General features: G+C 41.7%; 1 protein-coding gene across 5 annotated transcripts in view; it reads left to right on the forward strand.

Moving 5' to 3' along the window:
* The window catches only part of stau2 (staufen double-stranded RNA binding protein 2), an 88,203-nt gene that overhangs the window by 11,675 nt on the left and 53,433 nt on the right, over positions 1 to 23,095 (forward strand). For all 5 annotated transcript variants that reach the window (XM_044176645.1, XM_044176646.1, XM_044176648.1 and 2 more), the window contains exons 6-9: positions 8,446 to 8,605; positions 13,404 to 13,511; positions 21,807 to 22,019; positions 22,191 to 22,328. In XM_044176645.1, coding sequence (XP_044032580.1) covers positions 8,446 to 8,605; positions 13,404 to 13,511; positions 21,807 to 22,019; positions 22,191 to 22,328 — 619 coding nt within the window. The remainder of the gene's footprint in view (positions 1 to 8,445; positions 8,606 to 13,403; positions 13,512 to 21,806; positions 22,020 to 22,190; positions 22,329 to 23,095) is intronic.

Below are 23,095 nucleotides of genomic sequence, written 5' to 3' on the forward strand. Positions count from 1 at the left end.
TCTTAGGGTTCACACTACCATATTACTGTTAGGAGACCTGTCATCTTGCGTCATTATAATATTTTTCAGAGCAGGGAAAGTCAAAACAAAGTTTATTCTGTTAGTTGATGCTGCACTTCTTCTCTGGTGGTCCTACCAGTTGAGAGCTCACAAGGAAATGGGGGAATCTGAGCAACCGTATTTTACATCATGTAATTGGTTTGTGTTGCAATCTTAGCAAAAGAAAGCCAGACTTCAGCTCAAAAATCCACATTTTCAGTGTGTCTCACTATGATAGTTTGTTGCACATCTGACTTTGAACGACATTGCTGTCACCTGACCTTGAAAGAATCCAACTAAAGGAGTAAAGAGAATTGAACCAAATGAACTAGAATGTGCTCTTTCTTGATCAATTAACCAATTAGCTGATTGGTAAGTCATTAAATTGGTTATTTTTATAATTTTTTTCATGTATGCTGTTCTTAGAAGATTATACAAACACTATAGTATGAAAATATTCCGATGTGCATTCATCTCTGAGACACATTAAATCTGGACTGCTCATTGATGTTGCTGCAGTAATTTTCAGGGGGACTCAATGCAAGCAACTGAATTAAGGACAGCAGCCAATTAAGAAGAACCATTTATCAGTTAGTAAAATATGTTGCATGTTGTCCCGAGAGATTTGCATAGAGACAAAGGAAAATTACTTGAAGGCAGAAAGGCTTGCATAGAAACCAAGTCAGAACAATTTGGCAATAACAAATTCATATTATTTCTTTTTAGAAAATGGCACAGGAGCATTATTTTTTAATTTTTACTTTTTTTTTTTTTTTACAAAGCAATTCGTTTTCCCCTCTTTAATGGCAATGAACATAAAACAGCAGGTCACAATATAATATTCTTAATGAGGACAGCAGGCTCTGATTTTAGGCTGATCCCCAGCCAGCCATTCCTCTCAGCCAGCCAAGTCTTAACAGTTGGCACTAGAAGGGCATGAGGGTTAAGAAGTGTTTTTTTGCTCTGTCACATAAATGCACACATGGTGTGTAATTGCTTTGCACACACTGGCAAGTCTTCTATTACTCACTGATATTTTTCTGTGCTTAGAGTCAGAATTATTCACGCAATGCCTGTTTTTAGTCAGATGATTAGAGAATATACTCTTTTCCAGTGGTTGCTTTTATTACTAGCATGATGACATCAGCCCTTGTTTTTTTACCTAGTAAGCAATTTGCATTTTGTAGCGTGCTACCTGTCAGTTACAGCACTGTAAATCTATCACGTTTGGAAACAATACTTGACGTACCGCTGTGACTCAGCAATAAAGTGTGACAGGAGAGCTGGGGTCGGTTTACACGGGGCTGTGACTCGTGAACCAGGCATGGAAGGAGGGCACAGAGGCAGGACACTTGATTACAGAGCTCGCACAAAGAGAGCTTTAATCTCTTGTTCAAAATTGAAACCACAACAAACATTAAAAACAATGAGCCCTGTCAGATTGGACAATTTAATTAAAATAAGTTATGAAACCTCTTGTTTTATGCACTGGGTCTGTTAGCAATTCTTGATGAATAGCTGTTGTCGGTAAAGGCAGTGATATGAGTAGTCCATATGAGACACCAGCTGTCAGCAGCACAGACACAGCAGTACATTACACTGGAGGATATACGGTAAGAAGATACATTGCTCCCATGACAGACTTTAATGAAAACCTACAGAATGTATGGTTTGGTTATATTAAACTGTAGAATGAAAGCTAATAGTGACCGGTTGAAAGCCTTGGATGGTGAGCCAACATACGATTGACTTCACGTTTGCACTTATTGCATTTACACCTGACTGATTTGCTATGTGGTGGTAACAATGTCCATTTGAACATTCAAAGTTTTTATAACAAAGCTCCACCACAAGATTCACAAACTCACACTCTAACACTGATGGTTTGACAACACATAAACCATTTTAATTCTTCACCTTCACAGTGAATGAATATAATATCTCTGAGTCAGAGCTGCCTTAGGGGACGTCTGATTGAATAACACTACTTGTGGCTTCTCTGAGACCGCTACAGGTCTCACACTGTTACCCATTATCACTTTAAACCTGTTTGTTTGCACTTTCAAACAGCTTTTTACACTTTCTCTGTCTCTTCTGGAAACTGGAGAATAATAATCGTCTGAAGGTTAACACTGTTTTAAGCTACATTTTTAAAACCTTTTAATAGTTTTTTTTATATGCAGTTATATAGTTTATGAATTGTTACACACTCATAATTCACTTTGTGTGAGTGTGTACACTATTGATTGTCAGTTCAGTTGACACCTTAAAGGCTCTTGGTGTGTCTATGACCCAGTGAGGTCGCTGTCATGGTTGGGGGAAAAAATGGAGAGTATCTGCACTCTGAATCAAAGTTCCCAAAACTTTTATTACTGAATGACTGAAAAAAGGCAATATTTCGATACTAACAGGTCTCATTAAGTAAAATGGCCAATATACCAGTGAATATATAGGCACAAAATTGATTACATTCTGCTGATGTCATAGTCAAATGATCAAACAAAAGTTGTACACCACAACTTACAATACAATCAATACCAACAAAGTTGGTCCTGGTCAGTGTTCTGTTTTTTTTCAATCCCATTTCTGATTTTATTTTTCATTTATTTTAAACACCACTTGAAATTTTTAAACTAAGACACTGAAATGGACATTTGTGGGTTGAAACAACCATAACTTGTATTTTTGTGTTTCATTTACGGGGTCTACAAAAAAAACGCTTAACAAGCAATTACTGACAAACACATAATTTCATGTGAAACCACAGCTCTACCATCACATTGAATCCGTTTCTAGTGGTTTCTAACCTTAGACATGGTCCACGGAACATGGAATACACCTCCAACACCATGGCTGTTTTTTCACACAACACTATGTATTTTCTACATTAGCAGAGGGGAAGGAAAGCAGTCAATGATGGACACTGGGAATGAAGTTGGGAGGGAGAGAAAACAAGTAAAGGTCTGACAAGAGATTGGAAGAAAGTGCAGCTGGTGGAAGAAGGAGCCTGTCCAAGTTTTAGCATTTTTTTCCTCCCAAATCTCTGTCACCCTTTTGCTCCCAGCACAGCCCCATCCCCTTTACAAGGCTCTGAGTCAGTTGGGTGTGTTTATGTGTGTGTGTAACTGTGATTTAATGCATACAACTATTTGTGTTTGCATGTGTGGCCTGTAGATGTCTTTGTGGTCAAGCTCAGTGACGCTGGAAGACAAAGTGGGCCTGTTCGCTCCCTCATTCGTGTCTTGCTATTTGTCTTTGTTTGGTTGGCCTACTTTTTCCCGTCTGCTGCTCTTTGCCGTAGTAGAATACTTATTTTTCAATCCTTAATACAAGAGCAACCCACATTAACGCTTGAATTACTTTAAAGCTACTACCAGTAGCATGACGTAAAGAAAAGGTTGGTACTATTGAATGCAGCACTACATTTATGCAGAAAGCTGTACAACCAAATTAATTACTTTCTTGCGGACTTGCGTTACCCTTTTAGGGTAATGGTTTATGAACCAGATGAAACTAACTGACAGTGAAGAAGAAATTAAAGTATACAGATGTAACTGACACATTCATCCAATGTCAATTCTTAGCCGATGAACAAAACTGCACTAAAATAAATATAAACTTCTTATTAATTACACTTTACTTACCTCTAAAGGTCCTTTTACACTGTGCGATGTTGGGCTTTCCCAGACAAAAATGGACAGTTGTGAGAGAAAAGTGGTGAAATCTGTTTTTGTCCGTTGCAAATGTTGGTTTTAGATCCTACAGTGAGACACGTCCGACGGGCTGTGTCAAAATACGTCAAATTTAGGACCAAAATCCAACAGTTTGACTGCGAAATAATACGACCCACGTTTATAAACCAACTAATCAGAATACCACACTGGCGAGGTACGATAATGCTACTGCTAAAAACATGTTTACCCACTCACTTAGCAAAATCTACATTTCTTGTTTGACTTCTTTTCCCTGTCCGCAACCAAGTTCACACTCTCCTCTTTTGAGTTTTATTGTTGCACTTCATTTTAGTTTTTAGGGATTTTTCTTTTAAAGACAAAGTGGAGTACACCAACAAAGCACAACAGATAAGACACATAATCAAAAGAACCTAACAACACAGACCAACCAAAATGACAGCACCATCTCACAACCAATTTTGAAGTCCATTATCACAGCACCAGTCCAAGGCAGCGTAATGGAGACCAGTAAATATACGCAAAAATCAACAACAAAATATACATGACTCAACTATAAATGCAAGAGCCCACCCATACAAAGATCACCTACATATTAGATAATATTGTTGTGCTACAAGGCGCATGCTGCAAGTATTGCATAGCTTATCCTATTTGATATTAAATGACTTATGAGTAGTATAATTGACCACCACTGGGGTCTCGAACAACAACCACAGTTGACTGGGCTTATTAAGGGCGGAAATATATTATCCAATATATATCCGAAATGGCAGGTTTATGACTAAAAGGAAGTGCTGCATTTGGTTTTGATTGCTGCGGTTTGCAGAGGTTTGCCAGCCAAAGCTGTTGAAATTTCCACCGCTCCCTATACAATACCATCTGCAGCTGGTCAACAATGTCACATGTTAAGTTACAGGCCACATATTTTCTGTTTACTTCCATAGAACTATACAAGCTCTAGTATATAGTATAGAGTTTGCATCTTGTTTCGTATTTGCCTGCTCTAACTGTGACTTGAAAGCTCCTCCATCTGGCGTGGTCACCATTAGATAAATGGACTATTGTACATCTCTGTAACTACTGAAAATGATGCATGATTTCCCAAAATGCCAAACCTAGCCTAACAAATAAAGTAAAGGAAAAAACAGGTTGGAAACAATAAGGAATGTTTATGATAGATTTTCATTAAATGTACCACGTAGCCTGTGGTACAAGGCTATGTGGAAAGTAGTGGCTGTATCTGGTGCTGTGAATGTAAATATGCTGCAAAATAATAAAAATGCCAAAGTGGTGGTAACCTTTTCAGTTTTGGAAGAGAGAATGAGCTGGGTTTTTCCTTACTACAGGAGAAAATAGTTTCCAGCCAAAATGTCACCCTATCATTTATAGTAATAATTGCAATGCCATATCTCCCATTTCCCAGCCTGTAGGACTGTGTGTGGGCTCCAGTATCTTTGAATGCATCTCCGTCTCTGTGTGTGTTCATGCAGGAGTCTTTGAATGATTAAGATGAAATGGTAACCTTAACTAATGTAGCCCACATTAAAGAGAGCTGCAGGGAAGCTTCTGACCACAAAGTCAAATTCATTACTCACTGCTAAATGCTGATGAGTTATCTTTTGATTGAGGTGTGGCATCAGTCGTTTTTTCTTTCTCTCACCGAGTCACTCATCCCTCAGTCACAGCCACAGCCACATACACACTCGCGTTAACACAGACACAGTGGTATTTAAAAAAATAAAAAATTCTTCCCCTTTCAGCTTTCTCCACACCCTCCCCACAGGTGTCCTGGTCCAATTCCCTCCCTGTAGTAATAATAATTACAAAAATAATAATTGATAACATAGAACAGGCAGATCCAGCCAGCATGTGCTGATTTTTGTACTGGCCACGGAGCGCTGACGTGATTTTCCTGCTTTTTTTTTGTCTGCACGATTTTGATGTGTGTGCGTGTGCTCGGTTGTGTTGGCCGACTTGCTTGTGTATAAGCCACAACTTTCCCACGTTGTGGAGTAGGGTCTCCCACAGGCCTCCCTCCATGTCCCTCTCTCTCTTCTCTCTTTCTTTACTTCCCTCTCTCTCTCCCCTTCAGTCTCCCTCCTCTCTCTTTCTTATCCCTCTCTCTCCTCCTCTCTGCACCTGTACTCAGCGCTCCAGCCCCAGCTGCTCCCATCTCAGCTCAGCGCTGTTGGCTGGAGCCCATGTTGCACTTGGCATGTCCTCTGAGACCCTGGGGCCACACTTGACGTGCGAGGGCCAGGCAGGCCCCCGCCCAGGGAAGGCTCCCGTGGCCAGGAGGAGCTGAGAGCAGACGGATGAGAGGAGGGCTGTGGGCTGGAGATAGACCTGCTGGAATTCTGGAGTAAAACGCTGACTCATTGTTAGGCCTGCTGAGCAGGGGATTGAGGAAAGACATGAAGAGAGTGAAGAAGGGAGGAGATGTTTAGAGAAATGACAGATGTGTTTTAAGTGTTATCTTTACTGTTGCTAAAGAGGCAGTATTTCCAAGATTGGCACAATTGTTTAGACAGTCAGACAGGTTGTAAACAAGCCAGCAATTCAGTCATATTATGTGTCAATTTATTTGGCTGTGTAGTGGCAATTTCTGCGGAATAAAGAAACACTTAAGGCAATCACTTATCTTTCTGTAAGTTTACTTCAAGCATCTGCAGACGGACTCACAGCAGCAAAACATACATCATTATAATCTGCTCTGAATGAGTACAGAGGGAAAGGAGCATCAGTTATTTATCCAGTCTTCAGGGTCAGGCTCGTTCAATCCGGGGAGAAGAGTGTCCCTGAAGTCTGGACATAACAGTCACTAGGATGTTTTGTAGTTCCATCTCATCATTATGTACTGTTCTCATCACTCAGTCCAAACAATCATACACAGATCAAGTATTGACGTCAAACAATTATAGTATAGTATAGCATCTGTATGTTATTATATCAGAGAGTCCGTTTGTTCTTGCCATTACAGCTGTAAAATCAAAAGTGAGCACACTTAAAATTACAGACGTCGGTCTCTAAAGTGTGATGGATGTTGCCTTTGTATCTCTTTCAATTTAGCGCTGGGGTTTGTTTAAAATCTTTACGAGTCTGACTGCTCATGTTTCTTGCCCCAACTGAGCAATGTCTTCAGCCCATTTCCAGATCTCAGCCATTCAGTTGGTGAATACAGTGTTATTATTGCCAATAAGGAATGATGGCCAAATACTACCAAAATAAGTTTTATATTAACTTTTTTAATAGCTTTTGGTAACATTGGCCAACCTTGCCGGCACTGTCAACAGAAGCAGCTTCACAGTGAAATTTTGCACTGACATTCGTGGTTCTGAGTCAATGAATACTACACATTCACGTCCCCCTCTGGATAAATTATAATAACTTTGGTGTTCCCCCGACTTTTCATTTAGTGCCATTATCAAGTCAAAATTCTCACATGTAAGACTAAGTTGGTAAATATTATAACTGCTTAACTTTAGCATGCTAGCATTGTCATTTTGAGTATGTTAGCACACTGAAGTTATCATTTCGCGCTAAGCAGCTAAGTACAGCCTCACAGGGCCGCTAGCATGGCTGTAGACTGTTTTGTTCTACTTTAAGAAACTCAAGAGAATGAATGACTTATAGCATTTAATCTCAGTTATTAAATGCATTAGCATATATACAAGGGAGTGTTTGTATTTGTCAAACATATCAAAAAGCGCTTGTTGGGCTGCTGTTGAATATGGCGCTACGACTTGATATCTCTCCATATAATGATGTGCATGTGTGCGGCTGCGAGAGTTTCCAGTGTGCACAGGTTGTCGTGGCTGTCCCAAATTCGAGCTTCTTGGGTTCTCCAAATTCCAATCAAGTATTAAATATCACATTTCACGGCTGCTGCAGTGCCAAGTAGGATGTTTTGGTATAGCTGAAAATGAATAGATATGGAGAAGGTATACACGGAGAAAAGGGATTCTGTAAAGCTTGTTTTAATTTTCTTCAGCATGTAGTGAAATAAACTCTACCACATTCACTTAACGATTGATTGATTTCATTCTCATTAAAATCCCAATGCCTTGACCAAACTGAATATATCAAATACATTTTAGCACCAGACTCTAATCAAGGCACCGTTCCATGAATCTCCGCTGCTGCTATCCATTTGTGTCTACCACATATATTGGCTGTGTGTCTTGTGAGTGTAAGTGTATACTGGCAGAGAGGAAAGAGGACAGGGAGGCAGATATTAAAAAGTTTGGATTCCTCTCTTGTTAGCTTTCCCACTATTTCTCTTTCCTTGTCCTCGATCCGGCAGACATTCTCAGCCCTTCTCCCCTTGACTCAGGAGGGGGTATCACACACGCGGACTCGCAGACCTCTAAATCTGCTTGGTGACAGCTCAGTCCCGCTCTGTCAGGACCCAAAGAAAGAGAGCAAAATCTATGTTCGCGGCCAGAAGAAAGAGGAGAGGATATATATGTCCTTGTGCTTTGTTTGGCATCCCTAAGCTGAGATTCAATAGCAAGACATCAGTCAAGTGGTTGGCGAACAGGCTATTGTGTAGTAATTGACCCTGATGAAGTGGTGGGCCTTTAATTTGGGAATGGTGTAAACGGTGGGAATTGATAACTTGGCTCATAACGTCTGAGCCTCTCCCTTCCCTTGCTTAGGAGTTTTTATAATAGATAGTCCCTTCTTCCTTCTGTTATTTTGTTCATTCCAGGTACCATTATCCTGTTCCTAAGATCTTCTATGTGCAGCTGTCTGTGGGGAGTCATGAGTTCATTGGCGAGGGACGCACCCGTCAAGCAGCTAGGCACAGCGCTGCCATGAAGGCCCTGCAAGCCCTGCGTAATGAACCCATCCCCGAACGGCCACCACAGGTAAACACACATGCAAACACTTATAAACAAAAAGGCTTACACTAACAGTGCGTTCCAATAGTTGTTTAACAAGCGCTTCTGACCTCCCTCTGAGAATCCCTGCCACCATCTTAAGTACATTTCCATTTCTATAAAAGCTTAAATGGACTTCTGTCTGACTGACCATTTTAGACTAATGAAAGTAAAAAATGGTCTAGTAATTTCCTTAGCAGCTGGGCAGTGTTATTTTTAGCAGGTTTTACTCAAACAGGAGTAAATAGTGCATTTATTGAGTACTATTCAACCTCTGATTAATATAGATTTGGTTTAGAAAGTGAGTATTTATGGCAACAGTAGGATGTATGTGGGATTGACTTAAAATAAACTATAGTGAGTGTTCTTCGTAATGAAGGAACATGTGCAACAGTGTGACTCATTAACCAGTTTTTGGACAACAATCGAGGCCCATGGGACAAAGGACTAAGATGTATCAGGCTTTGTCTACACAGACAATGCTTGTTATTAGGATCAATTCATTGTTGGTTTTGGTCTTTTAATGGAATTTGTTGACCGTAAGAAAAATATAAAATATCACACCAGCTTTATCCTTTAAGGGCAAGTGATTTCCATATTTAATGTTCCACACCCTTTGGACCCTTCATCCTCACCAAAAACAATTGACTCCACTTTGTACATCTTATATTTACATCCTGACTAATTACAGCTTGAATGAGTATCCTGATGAAATGAAATCTTTCTGCGTAGTAGGGCTACAAATATTTTTATTATTGATTAATCTGCCAAATACTTTGTTTATTAATCGATTAATCGTTTGGCCTATAAAATGTGAGAATTTAGTTAAAAATGCCTAATGTGAGTTCCCAGAGCTAGAGATGACAATGCTTGTTTTGTCCAAATAACAAATTTGAACATACAAATATTCAGTTAATTATCACATTAGACAAAAAACCATGAAATCTTCATATTTGAGAGGCAGGTAACCATTTGTGTCATTTTTCCTTGAAAATTTCTTAAATGATTAAGTGAGTTGTTGCAGATTAGTTTCCTGTCCATCGAGTAATTGGTTAAATGACTATAACAAAATTAAATATTTATTAATGTGGAAAGTGAAATGGTTATATCTGACTATATTGATTGATTGATTGATTGATTTTATTTTCATGTCATGCACGCAAAGTGGCCAACCCTCATACAAAATTACAGGTTATTTTACAGCTTGGTCTTAAACTATATAAATATTCTGCCTTCTCTCCTATGCTTGGCAAATATAATCTGCTACAAAATGGTTCCCTTCCTGAAGCACAACTTTTTCATAATTATCCAGCCAAAAAAAATCAACATAAATGGAGGACATTTTACTAAAAAGTACATCCCTTTATATCGTCGTAGACAGGACAGCAGAAGAAAAAATGAACATGATTAATTGAGTTGTCTGTACGCATTTCAACGTTATGAAACCTCTAGCCCTCCCCCACAAAGCTGTTTCCATTCCAACCTGATGTTCTGTCATTCATTCTGTCTCTAAAAGGTCATTCCACCCTCTACTCACATTGTCCTCCAATCATTGCAACCTCATCCCTGCAGCACTTTTATCACCTTGTGACTGCTTTCTCGCCAGATGACTGTCTCTCTACTCGACCCCCACCTACTAGAAAACTCTTCCCTTAATGAAAAGGTCAAAGGATTTGTGCTGCTGATCTGTTGGTGCTCTCCCCAGAGAGGCTCTATTAAAAGTGTTACGCATTGTTTTTTGGAGATGCTAAGATGCATGCATAACCAGCTTTCATCAGATTGAATCCAAATCCACCTCAGCTCTAATTACTCTAATGTATCATTTAAGCCCTTCAGTCTCCATAGTTTAGTTTGCACCTGACAGGAGTGTATTTTCTCTTCCCAGTTTCTCTTTATTTTGTCCTTTTTCTTTCTGCCTACTCCCAATGTCACTGTACCTTTCCAGAATTTCCCCTCAGGCATAGCTGTTAACTGTTGTTATCATCTCCCACCGGAAATCAAATTACCCATATCCTCACCGCCTGGCATCGCTGCTGGTTATTCAAAACGCTTTGGCTCCTCTCACTTGCCTGACTCGCTGTCTTGTGGCGTCGGCCTCCATAAATGTGCTCTTTGTTTGCTGCCGCTCCTGAGTCTTGCTTTACAAATTGATGCACATTGTGTCTACAGTAAATGTCTGTCATCCTGTCTCCGCGTGAGTGTGTGTGCTCTTACATGTGTAAATGTGTGGACACCCTCGGGCTAAAAGTGTTCCTTGTTACCATGGGCTGTCAAACCTTTATTTTGAGGAAGACCACAGGTACATATCAGTGACGTTCTAATTGTGTTGTGTTTATACACAGGTACAGCAACAATATGTAACCCTAGGAAACACAAAAAAGCACCTCCCACTTTTCGGGGCTTCAGGCAATAAAGATTATATATTGAAACTGCTGACTAACTTGTAAATCCCTGCCAGTTAGTTTAGAGACTGGTGGTACTATTAAAATGTGATATGTTGTTAAACAAGTGCATTTCCTGTTTTGAGAAAAAAGAATCCTTTTGCCCTATTACGAAATCAATTGCCCATCAGCAATTAATGGATCCTGAAGCCTGCTCGCCCACAGTCACTGTTCATTCACAGCAGCTCCTTCAGAGAGAGAGTTAATGTCTCAGAGCACTATATGGATTCTTCACTTGCTTATACTTTTCCGAGGACTCTCTTTCCAGTAGATCTATAAGTAGAAACCCTCTATTTGTCTTTGTCACAGGAAGGTTGCTTATCTGCTTGGTCATTCCAGTTTGCACGCTAATACACACCCACAGACACATACACCCTGTGGCTTGTTAATGCAGCCTTGAGAGGGGATTCACACTATTAATCACACACATCACAAATAGTGGCAGAAGCAAATGTAACCATGATAACCACGAGTACATATTAGAATTGTAATGAAAACAGTGGAAGGAGAATGGATGAGGCTCCTTGGACTGACTCATTTCTCTCATGTCCTCATACATACAATACAAGAGGCAGAAAATGTATGTCTCAGCACACACAAAGCAAAGTACAGAGCACCCATACTTTCTGAAGTCTTTCGCCTGGTGCGGTAGGTGCACGTGTGAAATCCAAGAGATCTCACAGTATGAATCATGCATCGTATCGGGTCACACAATGAGGCAGGAGAAGGGAAGAAGCCCAAAGGGAAAGACCGCAGTCATTCAGACTTAATCAGACAAAGAGCTGGACATGAGAAGATAAAGACTGAAACAGCACTCTGCATTCCCATAGACAGCTGGCACCAAAAGTCCCTCGTTGTATGGCTGATGATATGATGTCTAAGACGTGAACTAGGTTTCTTTACTAGTAGAAAGGACTTCTATTCAGAGGTGAATAGAAATCAATTTAAAAAATCCTTCTTGTAGATTTAGTCTGTCTGATCCACATTGAAACAACTAACTTAGTAATTTAAAAAAAACATTAAACTGACTAACGGCTCAAACCTGAGTCATCTGGTATGAAGTCCAGAATTGCTCCATAGATTCATGGTTGGCAAATTTTGTGGATTGAATTTGTGGATAACCCAATGAAACCTGCTGATGTTTTCCCACTGACTTTAACTGTCCGTGTTTCGTGCCTGATGAAAACTTAAATTTGAGCCCTTGTTCTCTAGTTTCTTCTTACAGGAAAAGACCGTTCTTGATGTTCCCAAATAACAATTTGACTATTTAGAACGTTAATATACAAAAATTCTCATATTTAATGGGCCACCCTTTTTAAGAAACCTTCCTGTACAGACAGAGGACCACCTGTCATGTCCTGGAATACTGAGTTCTCAATCCCATATCAGATAAGGATCATAGCCAGAAAACAGACAGGCTTCTCATTGCAACAGCTTGGCCGACATCCACCCTGTAGACGTGCAGTTCTTGGTTTGATATGTGCCACAGTTTGGGGGTCACAGTTTGGTATTTTCTGGTACTTAAAAGCAGGCAAAGCAAAAGATACATTTTCTTTCCATTTATTATGAAAAAACTCAACATTAAACAGTGGCTCATTGACCATAATACTTGCTTTAAAATTGTAAGAACTCAGACATTTGCATCTGATCAGTAAGCAGTCTAAAATAAAACAAAAGACAATATCTCAGTATTGCTCCAACTTAATAACAAAAATATCTCCACATGAAGGAACATTATAGCAGGCCTCAAGCACTTTGTGTTCTCTACAAATGAATATGGTTTCATATCCGTAGCACTCGTATGGAAAGCGTTATTGCTTTGGCTCAGAATGCTAAGGGGAGAACACCTTGCACCTTAGTCTGTTTTAGCCCAACAGACACACTTTGGGGATGCTATTTGGCATCTTTAATGTAGCTATTTCCACAGACACAATGTTACCTGACATTTAGTAGGTTGAACAGTGTCAGACAAAGATTGTAATGCTCTCAAACAGGGATATAAATGATGTCAGAGGCTCTTCCAGCTTTGGCTTCTCATTTTAGTTACCATATCAGTGATGCTAATTATATAAGGCAGCCTAACCTAAAAAAAATATATGGTGTATCTACCAGTCAACGCCTGAAAAAATGCAAAAGCTTCCCAGGTAGAACTCCCACTGAGTTGAGTTTTGGCTGTATTTGGGGTGTACTGAATGATTCATGAATAATAGATAATACATTACTTAAACTAGTGTTACAGAACAATAGACCATTTGGAAACCTATAACCTAAAAGTGGCACTAGTTCTAGCAGTATGTCCCCTTTTACCATTTTGACCTCTGATTTCTTTCCCCCTTCTTTTCCAGAGCCCAGAGGAAAAGGGGGAGACCGAGGAAGGCAGTGATGCCAGCAAATCAGAGATCAGCCTGGTCTACGAAATTGCCCTCAAGAGGAACTTATCTGTCAACTTTGAGGTGAGGAAAACACAACAGAGTTAGGACATTGTTTCCACAAACACCCACACAAATAGGGCCATGTGATGCCACTATTATTGATACTATCGTGAATTATAAGTCATGTTCTTCCTGTAAGTAATCACAGAATGAATGAGGATAGGGACTGTATGAGTAGTCATGATGTTTTATCAGGGTTTGTGAAATGTCATAATGCGGTAAGTATTACAAAAACTTAACAACTCATGATCTGAAGGAGTCATGCTGATAACTCTATTCCAGTTATTGTAAAGAGAGTCAAAAAAATATGTGCACAGGAAGTTTTGGATGGATCGCCGCCCTTTTAAGGCTTGTGGAAATTCTCACAGTGTTACGTTCAAAGTGTTTTATTTTGTAGTATTTTCCTCCCCTTGTGTGTCTTGTGGTTTTGCTTCCTGTCTTTGTTTGCTTTCCCTTCAGTTTTGATTGTTGGCCCCTCCTTGATTGTTTGCACCTGTGTCTTGTTGTCTCACCTCCATTAGGGAATATAGTCCAGGTCTTTTCCTTTGTTCATTGTCGGATCATTGTGTTCCTGTCGTGTGCGTGTTTCTTTGTGCCAGTGTCAAGCGGTCAGGCAGTTGTTTCTGTTGAGTTCTGCTGGAATTATTCTTTGTCTCCCTTAGACCATGACTGGATTCTGGACTTTGAACTTTGCCTGCTCCCTTTTGGATTTGTTTAGCCTTGTTGGACTAATTTCCTTGTTTCTACCACTGCCAGCCGGTAACTTGTTTTCCTTTACCCAGACCTGTCACTGCCTCCCTGCATGTTACCTGCTTGTTGCCTGTCTGCCTGTCGGTTTGTCTGCCTGTACCTGCCTGTAAGCTAGGTCACCCAATAAATACTGTAGTCATCCGGCTACCTCATCATCATTCTGCTTCCTGGTCTTCTGCATTTGGGTCCTCATACTGCACCACTTACGACGGAATGATCCAACCAATCATGGACCCAGCAGACTTTTCTGAGGAAGCGGACCAGTTGGTCCGTGACTTGATATGCCTCAAGGACATATGGGATGAAATAAGAGACAAGTCCCACAGAGGCAAGTCATCAGCCTACACCCCAGCCCGCTGGTCTTTAGCCTGCACCCCGGCCTGCTGGTCCCCAGCTCAAATCCCTGCATGCTTACCACCTACGTGCTAGTCTCCAGTCAGCATCTCAGCCTGCAAACCAGGTGGTACTTCAGTCTGTTGCTGTCTTGACGCCTTCTGGGAAACCCCCCAGGAGGAAGTGTGGTTTCACAGCTGCTCGCCTGCACCACTGCCCTGCTGCTCGCCAGCAGCACTGCCCAGTGCCCCAGAGCCTCCAGTTCCTGCGCGGCGGCGGCCTCTAGTTCCTGTTGGATCACGGCAGCCCCCTGTCCCTGGACTCTCTGCTTGATTGCAGCAGCCCCCAGTCCCTGGACTCTCTGCTGGATCGCAGCATCCCCCTGGACTCCCTGCTGGATCGCAGTCGCCTCCTTTCCCAGGTGGATCGCAGCAGCACCAACCCCTTGCCGCTGCTGAATCGCAGCAGCACCAATCCCTTGACACCACTGGATTGTAACTGCCTCCTTTCCCAGCTGGATCGCAGCAGCACCAACCCCTTGTCGCCGCTGGATCGCAGTCGCCTCCTTTCCCGGCTGGATCGCAGCAGCACCAATTCCTTGCCGCTGCTGGCTCTCAGTCACCAGGCCCTGATCTGGTTGTCCGGCCTCCAGAAGGGTTCCGTCTTCGCCGCCGGCCTCCAGTGACCTTCTGCCTGCGTCGCCGGCATTTCACCAGGCTCCAGATGTTTTTGGTCTTTGACGCGGACCTCATGAGATGAGCTCTGCACATGTCCTGCCCTGGGCCGTCCGCCCAAGGTCCTCAGCTCCACACATGTCCAGCCCCCAGGCCGTCCGCCTGAGGTTCCCAGCTCCACACATGTCCAGCCCCCGGGCCATCTGCCCGAAGTCTACCACTTAGCCCTTGAAAAAAGTTTAATAAAACATTTATTTCTGCAGATTATTAGGTATACCTGTACAATTTAATGTAATCCAGTACATGAGCACTCCAATAAATCTTTGTTTGTGAAGCAAAGTCTCTGACACAGTTTCAACAAAAACAGACTTTTATAAGGTTACCAAAAGTTATATCCTACCTGTGTTATATTCACACCTAAGACACTTTTTTGATGGCTTCAGTGGCTTTTTATGGTTTCAATGCTAAATAATTTAAAAAACAAAATCAAAATTTCTCTGTAATTCACCATGACATGTGAACCTTGTGATCTGGATTAGAATTACATTTTATGGGCTTGAACAGTGCTTGCCTGCACATCATAACCAATATAAGTTTGTAAAGAAGCCAAATCGGCGTTATTCTCTGTCCCCACATTACAATACAAAAAGTCCTGTTCCTTAATTTGCTCTGTTTCCTATCTGCCTTTGGGTCCCACACAGTCTGCAGAATTACAGTATGATTGAATCTAATAAAAAGGAGTCAAATGATGAGGGGCAGACAGAGAGGCCAAACTGTTGCCCTACGCTCCTCTCTTAAAAAACTTCTGATGAGAGTCATGGAGGCAATCAATACAGAGCTTTTGACATTAAAATACAAGTCCAGCTGCTCAATATCAAGCATCAAATTATCTTAATTTCAATGGATTACATAAAAAGTGTTTCCATCTGGAGATTTCAGACTAAACTTAAATTCAGTACTTTAGCAGCAGTTCTGTTTGTACTCTCTCACACGTGAGTTGTCACACACCTGCAGCTGACTGTGACTGAACTGTATTACTCCAACATTGCCTAATCAATCAATCAATCAATCAAACTCATCTGCTGAGCCAAGTCCTGCAAATCCTGACAGCAGTTCATCTTTGTGTTTAAAAAATGACAGTCCTTTACTGCCCTTTGTGTGTGAAAGAGCACCCCTGCTCTTTTTATGAGTGTATACATGTCTTAAAACTTGAGCACATCAATATGGTGGAGGTGAACAGCTGCCAGAAATCCTGAGGAGTGTGTGATATTGATACTGAAACCCTAGTGCTTTTTTGGGATTTTCCTTTTCACGTCAGTACATTCTAGACAGTTTAACACCCAGCATGTAGTGACAATTAGTGGTGGTGGTTTCTCGTTGGTAAGAACATATCCTTATTGCCAGCTGCTTCTGAGAAAAGCTTTTTGCAGCGGAGGGTTGGTGACCTTGATAAACTCAGCTAGGAGCTGCCAGTGTTGCTTCAGTCTCCCACTGTTGACCGCTGGCATGTTTCACTGGATAAGACGAGGTTTAAATGCCTTGCTCAAGGTTTCAGTTTTGCCTAGCAGGATTCCTCTGGACATTACGGCGAATCCTACCACTGCTCTTCTAACCGTTAGAGCCACTGCCCCCAACTTTACTAAATCCACTAAGAAGTCTATTGTGTCCTTACATGACCCGCTTGGTCTGTTCTCCTTGGCTTTCACCATATCTCAGAGCTGACTCATCCAATATACACTCCATGATCACCCCCTCTTCTTCTACTGCACTCTGCAAGGTGCCAAAAACAAGGGAGGCGCAGTTTACTCTGTGTGCCCCCTCCCTTCCTCCACAGAATCCCTGCCTTTTACCTCTCCCACCATCACTCCCAAAAATCACACAGAGGGCAGTTGTGTATTGAGACTAGGGGGATAGGCGGATGGGGGTGAGAGGAAATGGAGATGAGGATGGAAGGAAGGGAGGGAGACTCCTCTCACTCTGTTGACCTTTCTTGTTAATAAGAGTTTACACAATATTGGAAAAATTATCTGGAAAGCTGTCCAGTCCTCCGTTTTACACCCCCCTCTCTCCCCTTCTTTGTTCGAAATTGCATTTGCTCATCAGAGAATGACATAGCTATCCTTCCTGGAACTACTATTAATAATTTCAGCCAGCTAAATCTGGATTGATTTGATTCATTATCTGTCATGTCTTTGTCACTGTCAGCAATCGTGCCACTTTCATTTTCAGTCCTTCTAAATTGGAAGCTGACAGCAGCGGTTTTTAAAAGCAGACCACAGCCACATTCTTCCAAACTGTCTCTCTTCTGCTCGCTGTCAGTCTGGAGACTGGCTGTTCATTACTGCTGTCTGATGAGCAGTAAATCAGTAACCTCTCTCCATTTCTACACTTTGTCTTTCTTTCGCCATCAACAGCTATTATTCTTTGCCTATCACACAAGTTTTGATTTGTGTGTTAAGCTTGGTTTGTTCAGCCTTTTCTGTGCTGTAAATAGACTTCATCATTTAAAGTAGAGAGAGACTGTGGAAACAGGTCAGACTAACAGTTTTGTTTCCCTAAGTGCTGTCTTTTCATTTTCTTTACACTCAAAAACTGTTAGTTGAATTAGTATTGTTCTCCATCTTCGCACATCAGTCACACCACATTTGTTTTCCTATGCCATGTCAAGCTAAACTGTCTGAAGGCCAGGCTGCATCGAGGCAATTATCTTCTCCTGGCATAGCATACCTTTCTCTCCCCCTCATACCCCTGATGGCTCTCCAGCAGATTCACTTTCATTCTCAATCAGCGTGTTGCATGCAATATGCTCTCACACTACCACTACGCTGTGGCGTGACCAAGTGTGAATTACATGTCTCTATGGGTCTCTTGCCCATTGGGTCCATTACATTATAACTCATTAGACAACGTTTGGCATCATCTACCTTGCCATGTCATATCCCCTTTACCGTGTCTTCTTTGATACACTGAGAAGAAATGGTACACTCCCACACCCCCAGTAACAGTCAAACTGATACACATACGCGCACAGTTACGCATTCATGCACCCTACACAAAACCGTAACGGTCATCACCATGTGAACACCTTTCACAGCAGCCATGTTTTCACATCAACTCATCCCTGTCCTCACTAGGGCATGAAATTACCCATGAGTCACTGCTAGCGAGTGTCTGCTTTCCCATCCCTCTGCAATGATGAGGGTCGCCGCCACCCTGAGAGCCAGTTGGCTCATTTAATCCCCCCGTCAGGCAATATCAAACAGATGTCAGCATCAAAGAGGAACCAATCTATAAATCACAGCTTGTGTGTTAGATCAGAGGCTCCCTTTCCAAGGAGGACACAAGAGAAGAGGGTCCGGGCCAAGAACCACCCATCTTACAAGAAGCAGCTTCCCTGAGGGCTTGTCCATCCACCATTCGTCACAAAAGAGCCTTTCTTCCCTCTACTAGTCCCCACCATTGTCCTACCCTGCTCCCATAGCCTCCTCTTCCAGAGTACCTGAGGTCTACCATGCACAGATCCTCAGACGGCTCAGGGTATTAATGTCTCCATGAGAAGCCAAAGAGAAGGCCTCCCATGTTAGAGAAAAGAAGAGATGAAGAGACAAGAGGATAGGGGGATAAAAAAAAAATCAACATTGAATTACCAAGTGTTTCCTGTATACAACCTGATCCTTGACATTAGGTGGTAGGCGGGTGTGTTTGTGTGTTTGTTTGCATGTATGTGTGTGTGGGTGTGCGTGTAAATGAATGGAAGTGCTGAAATCCCATCGGTGTGGCGCAGATCCCGTGTCGTCTGCCAGGAGACTGACTGCAGCTCGTCTGCCGCCATCCAGGGCCAAGAGTGTGTGACGTGTGCACAGATAGACACTGTCTCATACTCTTTGTTGACTGTACCATATACCTATACAGGCCACATTCGATGTTTTGCTTCCTGTTAGTAACTGCATGTTTTCACTTTAGACGGCACAGGTTAATCTTATCTGTGCAAACCATCATTCTGTCGTATTCTTGCAAGTTACCAGTGTTTTGGATAAGCAGACAACTTAAAAAGCCAAAAACCAAAGAGCACTGACTCCGTAACAAGCCTGCTTGACCCTTTGTCTCTGTAAAGAAAATTACCATTATTTCTAAATAAAAGAGCAAATTATGTTACAATAGATCATTGAATATGAGGGTGTCATTGGTTTCTTTCATTATTAACGAAATAATTCCATTGTCAGATTACAGTTTTTAGGCTGTAATCTAAAAGATTTGACTTGGAATGTGTTATTGGAATGAAGAAACATATGCTATACATATTTTTAAAGGAACAGTTCTACAGAACAGTTTTTGGGAAAATGTGCTTATTAGCTTTCTTGTCAAGAGTTAGAGGAGTATATCGATGCCATTCTTAAATCTGTATGGTAAATATGTAGCTGTCATCAGCAGGTTATCTTAGCACAAAGACTGGAAATGGGGAAACAGCTAGCCTAGCACTGTCCAAAAGTAACAAAATTCACTTTCCAGCGCCTTTAAATGTCACTTAACCCTTTATATCTCATTTGTTAAATCCGTACAAAAACCAAAGTGTAAAATCAACCATTCGCCGTTTTACAAGGGGTTATGTGCTGGACTATTTCTTGGCTGGGACCAGTAAATTTCTGCAGTCTCCAGTGGTTGCCTGACAAACAAACAATGACGTGTAACAGAGGTTTCGCGGTCGGAATCAAACCCGGAACGTTGTGGTCACCCACCAGGATGCAAATATGTTTGTTTCTTGGTCAGCTTAACATCTTGCTCAACCACATAAGCTGAATAGTTGCACATGTTTAGAAGAGCCTCTGATGGACAAGGAGAGAGAGAAAATTTGAATGAGAGTTTAAGTGATTACAGCTATAGAACTGAGGGCAGCTGAAGAGGCTTCCTGTCCTGCACATCCCATCATTCACTACAACAGCATCAGAGACTTGCGCCTGCTGTTCTATAACCAAACACCAATTACATCTACATTCTGTTAATAGCTCGGATTTATTTTCTCCGAGTGACATAATCTCAGCTGACCAGTGGCCAGCAATGTGTAGTGTCATCATCAACACTATTGACGCAGTTAAAAAAAAGTTTCGAAATGGGATGTATCTAGTCCCATTGAATGTTGTAATGTACAAGAAGCTGCCATGTTACATTTCCTTTTTCTGGTGATGAGCAAGACCAGAGCAGATCCTCTGGGTGGAAGTAAGTTTGGCTGTTAGCTTGAACAGCTAATTCTCCAAGGCACAACACACATCCTTACATATACTTAAACTCATTGTGCAGGAATGCCGACAGGCTAACAGGTACATTGACAGCAAACACGGGGCCATTGTCAGCTGTATTAACAAGAGTGCAGTTACTTGAGTAGGATATAGAAACCTATATATAACCTCCTTTTTTAGCCTTTATTTAATAAAGTTGAAAACCAATTTCACAGCAAAGACATTTTTTTAACTACTTCATGTACATTATATGTTTGTATCTATGCAGTAATAGGCTGGATCATTGAGTGTTTTTTACTATGTTGTAGGAGTTTTTAGTCTGTTTCATCCAATTCTGAACATTTAATAATAAATTGGGCTTTACCTTTCTTTGTTGGGTTTTCATGCACGGGACTTGCATTGTCATTTTAGTTTAATTGAAGCAAAACACGAATTTGCGTGGGTCTAGTATGAAGGTGGGGTATGTACACATTATCCTTTGTTCTCCTCAAGGTCTGGTATTAGTCTGTGTTGATGTACGAAGTATTTGAGGAATGTTCATGGTTCCGCTTATCAGTTTTATCGGTCACTGGGTTCAAATTAACTGTTTCTAGATTGCATCTGATTGCTACAATTTGTGCTGTCTGCACCACAAATTGAGCCCAAATAAAGGAACGGGGGGCAGACAACAGCTAGAGGGAGAGCGAGGGAGAAAGTAAGTGAGCATGAATCAAAAAGGCGTCCAAATTAGCTGAACATGTACTGTTGGACTTGGTAAGTGTGTGAAACCTAATTCTTCCTCCAGTGTGTTTTCCTAAATAAGTTTGGGGAGAACCCCACCTGCTACACACACACATACACACACTCACACACTGTTCTTGGATTTCACAGGAAGTAGATGTGATTGCAGAAGCATGACCTAACGCCAGCCGGTGTTTGTTTAAGGTCTCCCAGGTGACCACAGGCTAGAGGAAGGAAACTGAGCCCTCAACACTAGAGACTGTCATCTAGGAACATGTTCATATGTGTTTGTACGTCAGTGTGTATGTCTGTGTGTATTTTGTATATGAATAACATGCGCGTATGGGTGGGTAGCACTGTGACCATCGAGAACAGATGTTTTGGACCACCTGGTGAAGCTGTTTGCAGAGTGCACTGCACACACCCTCAAACATATCATGCACGACTCAGAAAAATCCACTCACATTCATTCAGTTTTTTTTTTTTACTTTGTCTTAAATCTGTTTTCCGTAAAACATCTTGTAACAAATCTGGCATAAGACAAACTTAATTGGAAATTTCATTTACACAAGTCCCTCAACCTGTTCCTCCTGTATCTCCCACAGGTGTTGAAAGAGAGTGGCCCTCCGCACATGAAAAGCTTCCTGACCCGCGTCACCGTGGGGGAGTTCTCTGCTGAGGGCGAGGGCAATAGCAAGAAGCTGTCCAAGAAGCGTGCCGCTCTGTCCATCCTGCAGGACCTGAAGAAGCTGCCCTTCATCCCTGCTGTGGAGAAACCCAAGACGCACTACAAGAAACGTACCAAGACCATCCTCAAGGTACAATGGCTGGGCTGGGAGAAGCTAGGAGAAGCTGGGGTCTGGGCATACAGACATGCTGTGATTTCATTCTGCAAATTCAACTGTACTATTAGTTACGCTCAGTGATATTACGATAAATGAATGTGATAATTGGAATTGACCATTGTGTGTCTCCTTTTTTCCTCCCAGACGGGACCAGACTATGGCCAGGGCATGAACCCCATCAGCCGTCTGGCCCAGATCCAGCAGGCCAAGAAGGAGAAGGAGCCAGAGTACATGCTGCTCTCTGAAAGGGGGATGCCCCGACGCCGGGAGTTCATCATGCAGGTAAACAATGGGGTTTTTTTCATATTCTCTTCATTTTCTCACCATTGTCACATTTCTTATTATATGTATGCTTCTACAAGAAACCAGTTTCCCTACAGGGATTTTTTTAAGTTTTAGCTAATGCAATCTAAATGAAGTGGGATTGAGATGCAGAAGGGTGAACGGATATGAGTTATGTTTGCACAGGAAGAAAAGGAGCTTAGCTATCACCTGCTGAATTTTACTCTTACACTGTGTCTACACAGGAGGCATAGCGTGAGCAGCACATTTGCAGAGCAACAGCAGTAGCTTCAGTGGTCTGTCTGTAACTACACAGGACAGTGTTCAGGCACAGTATTGAGTGTAGGTCACCAGAATTTTGGCAACACACAATCATTGTAGTGATGCGCATAAAACGGAAGAAAATAGACTCGCGTTAGACGTGCAACTGAAACGCCTCCTGTGTAGATACGCCGTAATAGATAAATCAAAGAATTGGGTGTATGAGTTGGTGGATGAGGAATATGCTTGGGAAGATGCTCTGTAAACTTGTTGTGGATGGTCCTAAACCAAAGAGCGGGTATACACTGACTGTATTTTTAATCAAGAGGGGAAACACAAGCCAATGGCTGAACAAGAATAAACCCTCTCTGCCTGTCTAAAGGCAGCCAGCAGCAGCATTATATAACCTCTTTACACTAGAACACGAGTTTCTTGGTTTTCTCCTGGGACTGTGATCTGGTTTCCTATTTCAGTCATGTGTGTAGTCCCAGCCCAATCCTGCATAC

The sequence above is a fragment of the Siniperca chuatsi genome, linkage group LG19 (assembly GCF_020085105.1).
Source record: "Siniperca chuatsi isolate FFG_IHB_CAS linkage group LG19, ASM2008510v1, whole genome shotgun sequence".
Lineage (NCBI taxonomy): Eukaryota > Metazoa > Chordata > Actinopteri > Centrarchiformes > Sinipercidae > Siniperca > Siniperca chuatsi.